The sequence below is a fragment of the Cynara cardunculus genome (genome assembly GCF_001531365.2).
Source record: "Cynara cardunculus var. scolymus isolate 2C chromosome LG 3, CcrdV1, whole genome shotgun sequence".
Taxonomy (NCBI): domain Eukaryota; kingdom Viridiplantae; phylum Streptophyta; class Magnoliopsida; order Asterales; family Asteraceae; genus Cynara; species Cynara cardunculus.
Window position 1 is genome coordinate 30,175,170 of NC_037530.1, and position 18,032 is coordinate 30,193,201.

The 18,032-nt window shown below is 32.8% G+C and overlaps 1 protein-coding gene across 1 annotated transcript; it reads left to right on the plus strand.

The window, feature by feature from the left end:
- The first annotated feature begins 6,965 nt into the window (after positions 1 to 6,965).
- Positions 6,966 to 9,918, plus strand: LOC112508891 (mitogen-activated protein kinase homolog NTF3). Its single transcript, XM_025113720.1, has 3 exons — positions 6,966 to 7,511; positions 8,000 to 8,426; positions 8,957 to 9,918. Exons 2-3 carry the CDS (start codon positions 8,004 to 8,006, stop codon positions 9,674 to 9,676), a joined length of 1,143 nt encoding a protein of 380 aa, XP_024969488.1. The 5' UTR covers positions 6,966 to 7,511; positions 8,000 to 8,003; the 3' UTR covers positions 9,677 to 9,918.
- Positions 9,919 to 18,032: the final 8,114 nt, after the last annotated feature.

Here is an 18,032-nt window from a genome sequence, read left to right on the forward strand (position 1 = left end):
CCGTCACCGTCCAACTCCTTGAATCGGACATGGCCGCCGACGGTGCCAGCGTTCCTCTTCCCCACCTATTTCTCTTTGCCCAAAACCCTAGTTCCCTTGATTCTCTCTGCCACCCCGACCCACAGAACTGGCCACCGCTCGCCCTCTCGTCACCATCCAACACCTTGAATCGGACATGACCCACCTGTTTGTATGAAGAAAGACGCATCTATTTAGAGTTTTAGATGAAGAAGGTAGATTAGGAATACATCCCTCTTACCACGGTAATATTCATTTTTTTTACTGACTCCAGTAAGAGGACGGTCAGATTTCAAAAATCTGATTGTTGATTTTGCTGTTAGGTAAACACTTTTACCTCTTACCCGGGTAAGCATCTCTTAACGGGTAAGAGATGGTAAGAGATTAGTAAACAGCCCCTTAGTATATGAAAGAGTAAGATGTCTTATAAAAATTAAACGGTTTGTGGCAACATAAAGAGTTAGGCTTTTTTGGCCGACTCACATTTCACAAATACAAAACAAAATTTTATGTCATATAACGTCTCATCAATGAACGAATGAAGAAGGTAAGACAAAAGCATACCATTATAAACCCTTTTTTGATAAAAAAAAAAATTAGCCAAAATGTTTTTAAGGATATATATAGACGGGTTACGTTACAAACCGTTCAATTCATGAAAACTATGCAAACCATTTTCGATCAATAAGAAAATTCTGTTTTTTATTTAATTTTAATAAATAAGGGTATAATGGTCATTTCATCGTATATTGAGTAATATTGAAAGGTAATAACTACTGTTAATTATGAAAATGTATTAATGAAAACGTTTCATATGAAAAGAGGTAAATCTTTTTCAATATAATTTTTTTACCATTAATTTTTTTATTTTATTAAATTATACTTATTAAAATATGAATTGTAAAAAAGTAGAATGTGAAATCTATGTTCGTTTCATTTCTTGAAACAGTTTCATTTCTTGATTTAATGAAAAAGTTTCATTTCTTGATTTAATGAAACAGTTTCATTAACGGTTATTGAATTAGTATTGAAACAAAAAATAATGAAACATTTTCATTTCTTGATTTAATAAAACAAAATCTTTACTTTAGTATTCAAAATGTTTTTTTATTTTTTGTTGATTATAGTATGTTTTATGTTTCATAATTTACTAGGATATATCTAATTCATTATAGGTGACAAGAAATGAAACTGTTTCACCCTTTATAGAATGAACTCACGTGACTCCTTGTCACCTACAATGAAAGACGGACCAATTGTCATGTATTGTTGAACGATAATTGCAAACTGTTTCATTAACGGTTATTGAATTAGTATTGAACTATTAATAATTTATAATCAAAATAATTTTAAAACAAGGGAAATCCTGATAAATGATAAAACATATAAATAATGAAACATTTTTAAAAACATAATGAAACATTTTGAAAACTGAATATTTTTTAATTTAATGAACGTTTTTCATGCATAAAACGTTCTGAAATATTAATAAATTAAATTTATCAGTGAAATTGTGTTCATGGTCACTATTAAACATGATTTTCGTTTCATTACTCAAAGTATATATATATTTTTTCAATGAAACGAACATAGATTTCATATTCTACTGCTTTTACAATTCATATTTTAATAAGTATAATTTAATAAGATAATAAAAAATATTAATGGTAAAAAAATTATATTAAAAAAAAGATTTACCTCCTTCCGTAATAAACGTTTTCATTAATAATTTACATAATTAACATAGCTATTAGGATATGCCTAAATCATTGTTGGAGATTTGACAAATTTGCCTTTTTTTTAATTAAAAATTAAACTTTTATTTTTTTTATTTTTTTTATTTCCTAATATAAATTCATTTAATATTGACCATTGATGAAGAAAATGAATTGATGAGATTTGTTTGTAAGGTTTTCACAAATAAGTGTGGTTTGCAATTTCTTCTCTCTCTCTCTCTCTCTCTCTCTCTCTCTATATATATATATATATATATATATAGGAGCCTAATCAAATGAGAACTAATTAGTTTGTRGTAACCGTGAGATCCAATCTCAACCACAAATCAATAGATAAATTAGAAAATTTATAATTTTGATAATTTTTAATTAAAATTTTAATGTAAGGACATTTTAAGTATTTTCTCTCCTCTCTCCTATCTCCTCTCTTCTCTCTCCGTCCCCGGCTTCCGGCCACCGTCCTCCGATGATACCACAGTGGTATCACAATGCATGTTATATGTGATTGGGTATCACACTGTGGTTGTTTGTGCGGTTCGATCGGATATGTAACACAGTGGTATCACAATGCATCTTTTATGTGCTTGAGTATCACACTGTGGTATCACCGGAGGACGGTGGTCGAAAGACGGGGACAGAGAGAGGATAAAATACCTAAAATGTCCTTGCATTAAAATTTTAATTAAAAATTACAAAATTATAAATTTCCTAATTTATCTATTGATTTGTGGTTGAGATTGGATCTCACGGTTACCACAAACTAGGCAGTTCTCCCTTGAATGAGCCTATATGTATATATATATATATATAAAGAGAGAGAGAGAGAGAGAGAGAGAGAGAGAGATGAGCATTCAAATAAAAACCACTCAATTTGTAAAAACCGTAAAAACCTCATTCAACAAATCATAATTTTTTATTTTGTTCATTTTTTTGTAATTATGAAAGGTTGATTAACCATTTTTTATTGTGGAGAGTGTTAATCATGGATATTATCATCTTCATTATTTTAATTTTAGAGAAATACATGAAACAGTTTCATTAAAATTTCATTAAATATTATATGAAACAATTTCATAACCATATATGAAACAAATTCATCAAAAAATGTATTATATGAAACAATTTCACAAGATTAAACATTGAAATCGACGTATGAAAGTGGTTTGTACGGTTTTTACAAGTGAGAGTGGTTTTCATTTGATCGCTCATCTCTCTCTCTCTCTCTGTATATATATATATATATATATATATATATATGGTGGTAGATTGCAAACCGCTTATTTCATGTAAACTATAGAAACCACCATCAACCAATAGAATAATTTCATGTTTTTCTCTTTATTTTTATTGAATAAGGGTATAAATGTCATTTCATTTTGAAATGGTTAATCTTGGTAATGTTTTAATTGTTTTTGAATATAGAATATTAAATATAGTAATTGTTTTAAAGGAAGCTGTAAATCAATTTATTTTATTATATAATTATTATCAAAGTCATTACTTATTGTTTATACACGCTTTCTATTTTACTTAGCCTACTTCTTTATCATTAAATCAATTAGGCAGGGGAAGACACTGTGTACTAATTTTCTCTTCTTTCTTCACATTAATATTTTATATTCTTTTATTAATTTAAAAATACTACATCAATTACAAAGTCTATTTGTAATTGTTTATTTCTTATGAAACTATTTATTTTATTGTCATGATAACAAAAGAATCGGTATTTTTTTTTTCAATTCACAAGTAGTTACTGATTTATTAATAATATAATTGTGATATTTTCAGATTTTGAGTATATTGTTTTGTTTTCATTCGTAAAACAAATTTCATTAATGAAATCATGTTATACAGTTTTCAAAATGTTTCAAAAATGAAACTAATTTCATTTTGGTAAGGAACCATGAAACTAGTTTCATAAATGAAATAATAGTATTCTGGTCGTGAAATGTTTTATTGACTGAACCATATTTGTTTTCATTAATAAACTAATTTCATCTTGGCTTATAAACCATGAAACCGATTTCATTTTGGTTAGGAAACATAAAAGAAATTTAAAAATGAATGAAATATTATTATTCAGTTCTTGAAGTGTTCCATTGACTGAACAATATTTAATTTCATATGTAAAACCGAGTTCATCTTGGTTAGAAACCACGAAACCGATTCCATTTTGGTTAGGAAACATTTCAACAAATTTCACTGCTGAAACAATGTCATTTAGTTTTTCGAATTGTGGAGTCCATGAAACCAATTTCAATGATGAAACGAATTTCATTAACAAAAACATGTTATTCAGATTTTTGAAAATGTTCTATTGACTGAACCATATTTGGCTCAAATTTCATTATGCAGACGAATAATGAAACCAATTTCACTAATGAAAAAATGAGATACAATTTCAAAAATGTTTTTATTGATGAAACCAATTTCACTAACGAAAAAAATGAGATACAATTTCCAAAATGTTATTATTGATGAAACCAATTTGGAAAAACGAGACTGAACAATGGTTTGTCAATTTTGCCATTTCTTGATTAAATATTAAACTTTTTTTTACTTTTCTAATATAACACATTTTAATCATGACCAATGATCAAGAAAATGGATGGATGAGATTGGTTGGTAAGGTTTGCACAAAAGAGGGTGGTTTGCATTTTATCGCTCTCTCTCTCTCTCTCTCTCTCTCTATATATATATATATATATATATATTATAGTAACAATCAAAATAAGATGTTAATATATCTTTCTAGCCAACTTTTCTTTTATAAAAGTCTTATCTTTAAAAAAATTTTTGACTTGAAACAAATCTATATCTTAATATGCACATCTATATATGCATATTAATACAAATATTATATTTATATATATTATAGACAATCAAAGAATATCAAAGTTTCAAAAAATTTCATTTTAAAGATTCGAATCAACATTTTTAAAATAGAAACGAAATAATGCGTTGAGGCGTAACAGTTGACTGGAAGAAGGTATCAACAACAACTGGTTTTATTACGGGAAGATATTCCCTTCATTCTTCCTCTATGTTGTTTACGGAATCTGGTTCTTGGATTACTCCAAATTGCCATTTTATTTGTACATAATATAATATTAGTTGATTTTTCAAATGAAATAGGCCAGTAAGCTCGAAACGAGTAAGTGGGAGCCTGCTGGCAAAGAGAATGTTAATGAAATGACTAATACCAAACTTAAAGGGGCTTATGTTGTTGATCAATTTCTCTGAAACAAGTATATAATTTAAGACTTGATTTTATTAAACAATATTGGTACCATTTTGCTTCAACTTGTCACTTTACGTGCCAGAATTTTTATGAATTTGATGGTAATATCAAATGGAGTAAACCATAAATTTGGTTCATGTGGTTTGTCGATTTTTTATTATAACATTTTTCATCCTTATATTTTGTTAGCTCCTTTTAACGGTTGTTAAAAAATTCATTAATAAAAGACATTTTTGTCCTTAATATCAATCTTTTTGTCTTTTACTTAAATGTTTACTGAATTTTAACCACTGTTAGAGTAAGAGATTAAAATTATGATAACTATCATCCTGTAATTTAAAAATGTAAGAACGAAAAGTGTTATTTTCGACAAATTTGTAGTTTAGAGACCAAATTTGTGATGATATAAAATAATATTTTCATAAAAAAATTGGAACCATCCTATAGCTATTGGATGAATTTTGTAAATTGATTTAATATTTTCTGTTCAGAATCCAACCCTAAATTACTAATACATACAAAAGATTTCAATTTTTAAAACATTTATGTTTGATCTAGGGATGGCAAAAAATGACTCAACCCGCTAACTCAATCTGAACCCAACTCAAATTAACAGGTTGAGTTGAAAATTTTAATTCATTTAAATAAATGAGTCAACCCGTCTAACCCATTTAAATAAATGGGTTGGGTTGAATTTTTCGACTTGATTTCAAACTAGTTATATCCTCTTTTCAACCTGTTTCCAACCCATTTAAAATATTATATAATTTTATTTTATTCTTAATATTTATCTAGTATTCTAATTTTTAATTTTGTTTAATTTTTAATTAAAAATCCTACCATCATGAGATGAAAGTTCAAATTCCAATCGCCTCCATTACTTTTAATCATCATGAAACCTTAAGAAAACCATTTAGTCCATTACTCCATTATTGCCTCCAAACTTTGGGATTGATGAAAGTAGAAGTCGAGTTACTTAGAATTTAAAATTTTCTAAATTATTTTGAACAATATATTTGTTGTGGTCGTATTTAATTCAAATTTTAAACAATTTGTTTGTATTTGTGTTTTATTTAAAAAAGTTAAAATAGTCTAGTCTTTTTTTTTTATTTAAAATTTTAAAATTAAATAGGTCAACTCAGGTTCAACCCATTTATTTAACATGTTGGGTTAAGAAAATTGTAAACAAGTCAACCCGTTGTCAAACCATTTAGGTAACATGTTAGGTTGGGTTGAAAAATCTCAACCCATTTAATTAAACGGGTTAAGTTGGGTTGAAATTTTCAACCTGTTTAATAAACGGGTTGAACCCAACCTGACCCATTACCACCCATTTGACCCTTCTTTAAACGTTTTCTTTAAATATTTAGAAAAAAAGTTTTTGGAAACCTCTACTACTCTTTACAATTAAATAAACAACAAAATTATTTGAGATTTCTGGAAACTTTATCTCACGATTAATCTATTTCCAAAAACAAAAATATCATATAAAAACAGTTCAATTACATTTCATGATTACATTTTTTAATATAAGTGAATAGATTCTTAACGTATTGATTCAAGTTTCATCACTCTTCCGTCATCATTACCATTACCATTATCATTACCAATCTATAGTTATTGACCGATGCAACGTTTTTCTCATAATGTCAAACAATTTATTATACCATCATAAAAAATATAACGTCGCATATTTATTATTTAGCCAAAGACACTTGTCATGAACACACAACGACATGTTTTTACCGCAATCTAAAAATCGATTTGTAACAAAATATTTACTAAAACGTTAAATTATTATGCATTAAAAATAATGGTTTGGATATATTTTTTTTGTTAATTTAGATATCCAACCTGTTATACAAGCCGACTAATTATAGAACGACCATCTGCTTTATAGATAACCCATAATCATGGTTTAGATATTTTAGGTATTGGAAAAGAGAGAGGGAGAGGGAGAGGGAGAGAGAGAGAGTGTTATATTTATCATTTTTAAATATATTTTCGTCTCCCACAACCCTCACCCTCCTTCTTCACTGGTCCATCCAGACTCTGCCCATGCGCCCTTCTGGTCACACCCAGATAGCGAATCATACTCTAGTCTAGTGTGCGTGTGTGTGTGTGTGTGTGCGCGCTTTTCCTACAGATCCAATAGATCTCGTCGCCCATCTTATAACGACGTATTTTCTCTTATCTATCACTGTTTTTGTCGTCATAGATGCATTGAATTACAAGATCAGGCCTTCCGATCACTTGCAATGAACAAATTAAGGTGGTATTAGGATGCGATAATGCTCGAATTGAAATGGGTTTTTGATTTGTAGCAGTGAATCAGAGGAAAACTGCTCAATTTTGAGATTATCACTAGGATAAGTTCTTGATTTTTTATTGAAGTTGAATTGGGTATGAAATTAAAGCAGGCCCTAGTTAATGATTTACAAGAATTCATTGAAACGCAAGCTGAATTGAAGAGGGTGGGCTGAAGGTAGACTCTTTCGCCTTTTTCTGCAAAGGAGGTATGCTTTTAGGTTTCATTTTTATTTTCCCTGAATTCGTTAGTCCCCTACCTTTCTTGCTATTTAGGGCAATTTTTCCTTTTATACTTTGTTTTGATTTTTTTAGTACCCAAATTAACAAATGTGCCTGCAGCTCTTCATCACTTTTATTCTGGTTAATTGTTGTTATACTTCATATGATTCAGCTCTTGTTCTTGTTGTTCTTCAAAACCTAATCATTCGTTGTAAAATCTATCAGTTCATGAGTTTAAAACTGGGAATCTTGCTGTGCATTATTGTCAATTTTATCACATATATATATGCTCTTAGAATTATGTGGTTGATGATGCTGATTCTGGTTTTGAGCTATAAAACCTGCAGAAAATGGATCTTTAAAAGATTTACCCCTTTGGTCCATCTCAAGTGTTAGAGCAAAGAGAACATCAATATGCATATTATGTGTTTGATATAATGTAACGTACCCATTCATAATTACTCTCCATATGTAGAAAAATGGCAACTCCTGTTGAACCACCAAATGGGATTAGATCAGAAGGGAAACATTACTTTTCAATGTGGAAGGCACTGTTTGAAATCGACACAAAATATGTTCCCATCAAGCCCATTGGTCGAGGTGCTTATGGCATCGTTTGCTCCTCTGTTAACCGAGAAACTAATGAGAAAGTAGCAATAAAGAAGATACACAACGCCTTTGACAACCGTATTGACGCCTTAAGGACCTTGCGTGAACTTAAGCTTCTTCGCTATCTTCGGCACGAAAATGTGATTCGTTTGATTGATGTGATGGTGCCCATCCACCGCAGAAGTTTTAAGGACGTTTATCTGGTCTATGAGCTTATGGATACAGATTTGCATCAGATTATTAAGTCATCTCAGGCGCTTAGTAACGACCATTGCCAGTATTTCCTCTTTCAGGTATGTGGATCGAATCTTGTGACAACAGATTAATTGATATATTAAATATTTGCATTCTTATTCATTATTACAAAGATCATTGTCATATTAGTCTTTTTATATGACATTATTCGACAAAGTGTCTTATAAATACACGTGTCTTATGAAAAGTGTGTTCAAGAAGTGTCCTATAAAAAAGCTAATACAATACTAGGATGCCCAAATACGTCCTAGCATCTTATTATAACACATTTATATAGTAGGCACACTTGTTAACGTAAGTCCTTTTAAGCAGTCAATTAGGACATTTAGACATATTTGGCAACCTATAAAACCGATTTTTTTGTAGTGAATCCCACAATGAGGGAGATTCAATCTTGAAAGACACCTAAAAATAGTGGATAATCTCACAAATAGGGAGATGAAATCTTGAAAGAAAGTTAATATAGTGGTATAATCTCACAATGAGAAAGATACAATCTTGAAAGAAATCTAAATTTCGTGGTTATGTTGTTGCGTGATCCTTTAAACTATTTGTCTTTCATTCATAGCTACTGCGAGGCCTGAAGTATCTGCACTCTGTAAACATCCTCCACCGCGATTTGAAGCCCGGGAACCTACTCATCAACGCTAACTGTGACCTAAAAATATGCGATTTCGGCTTAGCACGCACCAACAATGGCAAGGACCAGTTCATGACTGAGTACGTGGTCACTCGCTGGTACCGGGCCCCAGAACTACTCCTCTGCTGTGATAACTACGATACCTCCATTGACGTATGGTCTGTCGGATGCATCTTTGCTGAACTTCTCGGCCGAAAACCCCTTTTTCCGGGCACAGAATGTCTCAACCAACTGAAACTGATCATCAACATCCTGGGCAGCCAAAGAGAAGACAATATCGAATTCATCGACAACCCAAAAGCAAGAAACTTCATAAAATCACTTCCTTATTCACCAGGAACTTCGTTTTCTCGGCTTTATCCTCATGCTCATCCACTAGCCATTGATCTGTTGCAAAAGATGCTGGTTTTTGATCCTTCAAAAAGGATCAGCGTGTTCGAAGCCCTTCAACATCCTTATATGTCACAACTATACGATCCAAATACGGATCCACCCGTTCAAGTTCCGGTGGATTTGGATATAGATGAGGATTGGGGGGAGGAGATGATAAGAGAGATGATGTGGAAGGAGATGATCCATTATCATCCTGAAGCTGTTATTGCTGCTGCTAATGCTGATACCGATACTGATGAAGGGGTAATGTTGTGAAACTTGTGTTGAGTTTAATAAGCATTAGATATGATGCATTGCTAGTTTGTGTTGTTGAATGAATGCATTATGATTATACTCCAAAACAATGTGTTTTTAGGAGGTTGTGCTCCTTCTGTTTTCTGTACATATCTCTGTGTGTTTTTTCACCCACCAGTAGTTCTTGTTGCAACTCTTGGAACTTTCTTCTTGTTGTACATTATGTTATGAGTATATTACAACTAAAACTGCTTGTTATCGGTTTATTTGCAATAAAACTACATATATGTGTTTGCGCTTGCGTTACGATGGTTTTTTCTTTTTCCTTTTTAGCACGTACAAAAAGAGGTCTGGATTTTGGACCGGAGCCGGTTACGTTTTAATTGGTTAAGGACGGATTAGGTAAGGATCGTTTGTAACGGGTCGTTCCTTTATTAATTAATATATATTTTTAAAATGCGAAAATTACAAATATAACAACCTGTTTTTGTATTTATTGTACAAAATGACCACTAAATCCATGAAACACTTGGATGTGCGAAAAGGCCCCATAGTTTCCTGTAAAACTAGTTTTGGTATTACTTTTGAAATAAGTATGATTTTAATTGCTTTAAAAAAAGGATAATTTATTAAAATAACCATTTTTTAAAGTTGACTACATTTTTTCTTCAAGTTTATCAAAATACCCATAGGTCTGCAAACCCTGTGTCAGCAATTGTGGATCCGGCTAAAAGACAAAAGAAATTACACTTCCGACCTTGTCTGCAAAAGAAAAATTACATTTTTCACCCAGGTCTATAAAAAAATTTACATTTCCCATATAGGTCCCCAAAAAAATTTATATTTGTCACCTAGGCTCATAAAATAAAAGTTAAAATTACGGACCTAGGTATATTTTGGTAAACCTTGTGAAAAAACGACTAAGAGTTGAAACCAAGCGATAAAAGTGGTTATTTTAATTAATTTTCCTGATATTACAAACAAAATTTTCTTTCTTTTTTTGAATAGCAAGAGGATTGAATTATAAACACAAATTTCAAAATCAATAAATAAGAAAACGATAACATATGCGGTGACTCCGGGCTACCTGCAAAGCAGGTGGTCGTCCTGAGATCAGTCAGCTCGGATTGAATATCCAGGTTAATAAAAAAAACCAAGAACATAGATAATTATAATAAATTGAATAATTTATATACATCTAAAGTGTTATTTAATATCATTGTGGAATTCTTGAATTTCGACGATTAATACCTGAAATATTGCATTTTAAAGAAGTATAATAGATTAAAAAGTTAAATGCAATTTTTGTCCCTATAGTTTATAAAATTTAACGAGTAACGCCCTTCAAAAGAATTTTAGCGAGCAACGTCCCTCTACTTTCATTTTTATTACAAATAGGGTCCCTACATTTTAACACCGTCAAATGAAATGCTTTTTAAAAAGGGTAAATGCGTACCAGGAGTACCAAATCTATACTGTATACTATTATAGTATTATAGTCAAAATTGTAATTTGTAAAAAAACAAATCAAGTTTGTACAATATATTTTTATCGATAAAATAGAACAGTAATATCATAAAAATCGCGACAGATTCATAGTTTTTTTTAGCAATAACACAAAATAATTATTATAATATAAGATAAAAATAAAATTAATTATAGTTATTTAGAACTTTATATGTCTAATTATGAGTATATAAAGAAAATGCATGATTGTCCATGCTATTTTATTGTAAACAAATATAGTAGAAAATAAAACTTGTATTTCTCAATTAATTAGCTTATAAAACAATTATGTCTATTAAAATATAAAATAATTTCTAATGCCACATAATATGAATAGTTTTATATATAAGCATGTTTTATATTAATCTTTTAAGGAATTTTACTCCGTTTTATTTAAATTCAAAGAGCGACCAAATATGTTATAGACTAAAATTCTTAATAGTTAGAATCACTTTAGAAGGAGGTGAAGGGTGAAGGGTGACGGGTGAATGCATAAAAATACCTCTTCTTAAAGACACTTTATTTGACGAATAAATTATGGATTTGGTCCCTATAATTTACACTTTTTATCCACATTGGATCCAGTATCAAAATAAATATAGATTTGATACTCCTAGTACGCATGATCGCACTCATTGAATCCCTCCCTCTAACTCTGTTAAAAAAATCTAGTTAAATTAATGTGTGTTTTTTCAGGTGATTTTGTTATTATTTTATTAAAAATTAAATAATTATATTTTAATAATTGTATTATATATACGAACGCAAACATAACATTGAACCCACCCTTTGTTTCTTCCCCACATCGACCTCCTCCATACCAACGATCGGCGGTCACCATCTCTGGCGTTGGTTTCTTCACCAGCATCAGATCCGACGACCTCTTTCTACCATAGTTATCTCCTTTTTTTCTACACCATCTATTCCCTTTGTTTCTTGGTCTGTTTCTTCTTCCCAAAACGACCATCACAGCATAGGGACTTCATCTTCTTCCCAAAACCCCTCGTTTTCACTAGTGAACCTTGCCCCATCCCCTTGTTTCTTATTCCCAAGACATCGGTAAAAGATAGGGACTTCATATGGGTCACCAGAAAATAGAGATCGAGATCAGTATAGTGGTGGTGATGAAGTAACCAGATGGTTCTAAGTCACCGGAAGATGGTGGCCTGAGAAAGGGATATCACAGTTGGAGAACCTCAACCCTTCCCCCTGTTTCTTCTTCCCAAGACCATCGTTGCAACATGGAGATTTTGTCTGTTTTGGTTTGGGTCACCAGAAAATGGAGATCGAGATCAGCATCGTGGTGGTGACAGGGGAACGGGATGGGTTTAGGTCACTAGAAATTGGGAGATGGGGTTCACTTAACTTTGTAAAATATATATGGATGGAATGAGGCAGGAAATGGTAAAGGGAGTTGGGGAGGCTGAGGATGGGGACCGGCACAAGAAATGGTGTTCGAAGACGTGTGTATTGTATCATATGTATTATATAATATAACAATATGTAATATATATTTGTTTAATTATTTATTTTTTAATTACGATAAAGGGAAAAGTAAGGTGAAAAAGACTAAATTACAACTGGATTTAATTAGATTAATAGAAAAAGTTATTTTGTTAGAGGAAGGAACTCAATGAGTGCGAAAATGCGTACATGGGTACAAAATGTGTATTTATTTTGATTTTGAGACCACCTTGGATAAAAAGTGTAAACCACAGGGACCTAATTCATAATTTCCTCTTATTTGAGGGTGTTAAATGCGAGGACCCTATCCATAATAAAAATAAAAGTAGAGGGACATTGCTCGTTAAAAATTCTTGAAGACTGATGAAGTTCAGGCCCATCTCACCAGGCATCGTGAAGACTGAAGTACAAACCAATACTAAAGTTGTCGATGCACTCTCCAGCAAATCTGATGAAGTTCAGGCCCATCTCACCAGGCATGGTGAGCTCCTTCAACAGATCTTCCAACTCCTTCAGCAACGAGTACCCATCCCTGAACCTGCCTTTAGAGATGCTGACCGTCAAAAGCTGGACCGGGTTGCTGCCTTCAACCTTCTTCAAGTTGAAGTTATCTCCTCCATTGAGCAAAATCTAGAAGACCTCTCCTCTCGCCTTTCTCTCTCCTAGGATCCAATGTTGATGATGTCAAAGAGGGGGAGAAAGCTAATGAGGACCAAGGGAAGAATAATGAGGAGACTGCTAAAGATGCTCTAAATGAAGAAGATGCTCATACTGAGGATGCCAAGGAATCTATCCCTGACTCCATCAATGATGATGATGAAGATGATGTCGTAGTTACTACTGCTGCTGACCATGAAGACCTTCATCCCTCCACCTCTACATTGCCAAATGCTGGTGATGAGGATGATGAAGATGATGAGGATTATGAACTTCTTCCAGATGTAGGCACTAATCTTGGTAGTGATGGTGACGATGATGATGATTTCTGCATCCAAGTTATTCCAAGACAACCAACTAAAAGAATCTCCATCCAGGAACCTTATTCCTAGGGGGAGAAATCATTAGATAACCAGTACCCCACTGACAAAGGAAAAGAAGTGGCTGAAGACAATCTTGCCATCATTCTAAGGGTTGTCAGCCAATTTGAGGATGCAGACTCCTCCAGGTTTATATCTCTTTCCCTTGAAGCTGAATCCCTTATCCCTCTACTACTCTCTGCAACAACAAAACCTCCTGGTATCTCAACCGATCTCCTATCTTTTGATACCATAGAGGTCGAAGAAGATGAAGATGAAGCCAACACTCTAATACCCAGGACGTCATCTAGACAACTTGAGTATTCAGAAGTTGTTGAAGACCAGAGGATGGCTCAGCTAGTAAGTCAGCTCGACCAAACCAGAATAAAAATTCCTCTTCGTACCTCTGGTTGTGGTGAGTTTGATTTCCTTTCAGAAGCTGAATGTGAAGAATCCCTCCATGCTGAAGAAGAGCTGAAGAAACATTAGCAACAAATCAAAGACAACTTAGAGTTAGCCAAGGCTCTAGCTGATCAGACACTAGCTGAAAAGAAATTCAAGATGAAAGATCTGCTCAGTGCTTAAGTGAAACTATTAGCAGAAGCTGAGTGTGAACGTGAACGAGTGCTAAAACTAAAGGATCATGACTTTCCCGGTGCAGAGAAAGGATCGAGACAAGGATGAGCCTACACAAAATCACAAACGCACTATCAGTAGTCGTGTGAAAGATGGTGCTAAGCTAGTCTCAATGGTCATATTTCGAGAAGACAAAAATGTTGTCACTGAGTATCATTTCTTCCTCAGTCATTATGGCTTCTACGATTGGCTAGAGATTTGGCATGCTATCCGGAAATCCAAATCCAAGTACAAGCTTATATTGAAGAAACTTTGAATGAATTATTCAACAAGGTTTCGAAGATCATCGAGGTTCCTCCTGTGGCAAAGAAGCCGCCCTCTAAAAAAAATAACCTTTCTGAACCTGAAATGGACCATCCCACAAGAATGAGCACAAGACAAAATTATCAGTGGATGAACTTTTCAAGGATTGAGAGAAACCAGATATCTCAATGATGAACTTTGTCACTGCCTGAGAAGGGTCCTTATATACTCAACACAGTACATGTGAAACCTGAATATGGACATGAAAGTATTTGAGTTCCATCTCTGTCCTATAGATCACTTAGAATATCTAAGAAATTGGCTAAATGATGATCTATTTGGATAGATGATGGAGCACAAGATTCGAAAGGAAATGCTTAGACGCAAGAAGCTAGGAGAAGATGTCCTTGAGTACATCAACTTCAGCAATCTAGATTAGATGTCCTTTCAGTCTTGTAATATCTTGTAATTCTTATGTTTTCTTTTAGTGTATAACTTTTTATGTTTTAAGTCTACCAATGTTGATTGTAATAACTTGTAATATTTTCCCTTGAAAGATATTTCAATAAAATAATTGGTTCACTGAAAAAGATCCCTCAAAAAGAGTAAATGGGACATGTACTTATGAGTTCTATCTTATTCTTACATTCGCTGACACCTTTCTTGTTAGTGAATATGCTTTAAGTATTCAGTTATTAATATTGTGTAAGTTTATTCTTTTCTTGTAATCCTTTACAGTTGAAGTAATTTCCATAGTAAATTGTATCACTGAAAACGATCTCAGAACAATTAAAAGAGACAACTATTTTACCAGTATCTTTTCCTTACTGATGCAACTTAAGTAATTTTATTTATGTTTCTTTGTCATAATCAAATACGGAGAGATTGTTGATCATCTCTCTCAGTGATTTGATGATGATCCATTTTACATATCGAAGTGCACTATCTCTGTATTCAGCTTCAGCGATCATCACTGAGTCTGTTCAGTGATCGCTGGACATCTATTGTAATTTCTTCAGAGACAAGTATCCTTTAAGAAGATAAAACTCACACCACAGATCTTTTAGCGATATCAAAGATAGAAGCTAAAGATAGATACCAACAAGTTCGTGATATGAAGTGGTTTTCAGTGATAACAAGCTCGTCTACACAAGTGTGAAATCTATGCAAGATTCAGTGAACACTGATGAGACCTTCAACGTCATTCCAGTGTTTAGCGATCAAATGAATCTTGTTGAACAAGATAGTTTTTGTATTATCCTTTTGCACACAAAGGACAAACTTATACCTTTCAAAGTTAAGTACTAACTTTGACCATAAACTACTTATAAATATCCTCTTTCATATCCTTCATTCTTATGAATTATCTTTCGAAGAATTCCTTAACATAATGTTTTGCAATCTAGTTGGTGTCACTAAGGATCTGGAACTATAGTTTCTACTTCATATGTGGTTACATTGATGTTCTTAATCTGAAATGACCTCTCTTCTTGCATCCAAGCAGGGCCGGCCCTAGGCCTAGGGCCGTCGCCGGCCCTGGGCCTAGGCCCAAGGGGCGACGGCCCAGGGCATCAAAAATGTGAAGGGCATCAAAATATTTTAAGCCCAATGTATATACTAGGTTCAGTTTGTATTTGGGCCTTAAAAAAAGATATTACCGTTAGCCTTTATTAAGAGTCAATTCCACATTTCCACTTACCGGTCCATATCCATCATCGATTCATGATTCATCCTCAATCAGTCCCCCGCTCTCGCTCTCGCAACAGAAATCCAAATCGGCAAATCGTTTCGCAAGCTCTCGCTCTCACTCGACGCTCTCTCTCTGCCTCTCTCGCGGCCGTCTGCCGTCCCGTCTGCGGCTGCCTCAGTCTCCTGTCGACGTCGCTCTCGCCCATCGCCTTTTCTGCTCTCTCTTGTAGTCTTGTGTTGATTGTGAGTGTTGAGCCATTGACATTGAGGTTAGGGATTTAACATTTAAGTCTTTAACCTAGGTTATTAATTTATTCAAGTACTTATTTGGTTATTTTATTTACTTTCTTTATAAAAATTTTAAAGTTGTTTGATTGGGAAACCTAATAATGAAAGATTGAAAGTATGAAACTTTAGTGCTTAGAAGCTGTGATTCTTTGATTGTGGTTTGTTGGGCTGTTTTACTGTTTTACAAATGACAACCATTTGGCATTTGCCTTGAATTTTATTTGAGCCATACAAGTGGTTGAATTTTATTTGAGTCTCACTGACTGATTGTTTTTGTTTCACTTGTTACAAACCAGTGAAACCACAAAATTAGAATTTAGAATTTTATTTGAGCCTCACTGACTGATTGTTTTTGTTTCACTGTTTTACGGATGCTTATGTTTTCTTATTTATCAATTTGTACAGGTTGCTTAATAGTTCCACTTTCTTGGCAATTTCACAACACAAACCACGAAGTACCAAATCCAGGTGTTATCTTTCTATTCTTTATCTCGTATATTTGTTTAACAATTTAACTACTTAAGTTATGTTGCCTCGATCACAACCATCGGGTGCTCAAAATAGGAAAAGAAAGAAAAGGCAAGAAGAAATTGCTCAATCTTTGCAAGGATCTTTAAATAAGTTTATTGTTAGACAACCAAATGCTTCTGAAAATGCTAATGATAAAAATGAAAATGCGTGTGATGCAAATGCTTGTGATACAAATGCTTGTGATGCAAATGTTTTTGATGCAAATGCTTGTGATACAAATGCTTGTGATGCAAATGAAAATGTTAGTGATGAAATTGTTTGTGCTTGTGATGATGCTTCTAGTGATATTCGTTTGAATATATTTGATCCAAGAATTTGGGATATGCTAAATTCTAAAATGAAAGATTTGCTCGTTGAAAAGGGGCCTATTAGGGAAACTAAGATCAATTTCCCTAGAGATAATATAGGTAGACACTTCTCTGATGAATTTTATGTTCGTAAGTTACGTAATGGTGATTGTCATGATAGAAAGTGGTTAGTTTATTCAAAAGAGCTAGATAAAGTCTTTTGTTTTTGTTGCAAACTTTTCAAAGAAGGCCGGTCAAAAAGCCAATTAGCAAGTGTTGGATTAAGTGATTGGAAACATCTTGGTCAACGATTAAGCGCTCATGAAAATAGCATTGAGCATATGACTAGCTTGGGAATTTGGTCCGAATTGCTATTGAGATTGAGTAAAAATGAAACACTTGATAAAGAGCTACAATATTTGATAAAAAAGGATACTGATCATTGGAAAGAAGTTTTGGTTAAAATAATTGATGTTGTTAAATGTCTAGCAAAGAATAATATAGCTTTTCGTGGGAAAAATGAAAGACTTTTTGAAGAATCTAATGGTAACTTCTTAGGCATAATTGAAATGATTGCCGAGTTTGATCCGGTTATGAAACAACACTTTCAGCGTATCAAAGAAAAAAAAACTCATTATCATTATCTTAGCCACAAGATTCAAAAAGAATTGATTGACATGTTGGCATCTAATGTTAAGAGTGCAATCATTAAAAAGA

Bases quoted from the DNA above. Each gene is read 5' to 3' on its own strand.
- LOC112508891 (XM_025113720.1), top strand. From the start codon at position 8,004: ATGGCAACTCCTGTTGAACCACCAAATGGGATTAGATCAGAAGGGAAA. The intron at 8,427-8,956 runs GTATGTGGATCG...TTTCATTCATAG, and splicing joins GCCAGTATTTCCTCTTTCAG to CTACTGCGAGGCCTGAAGTA.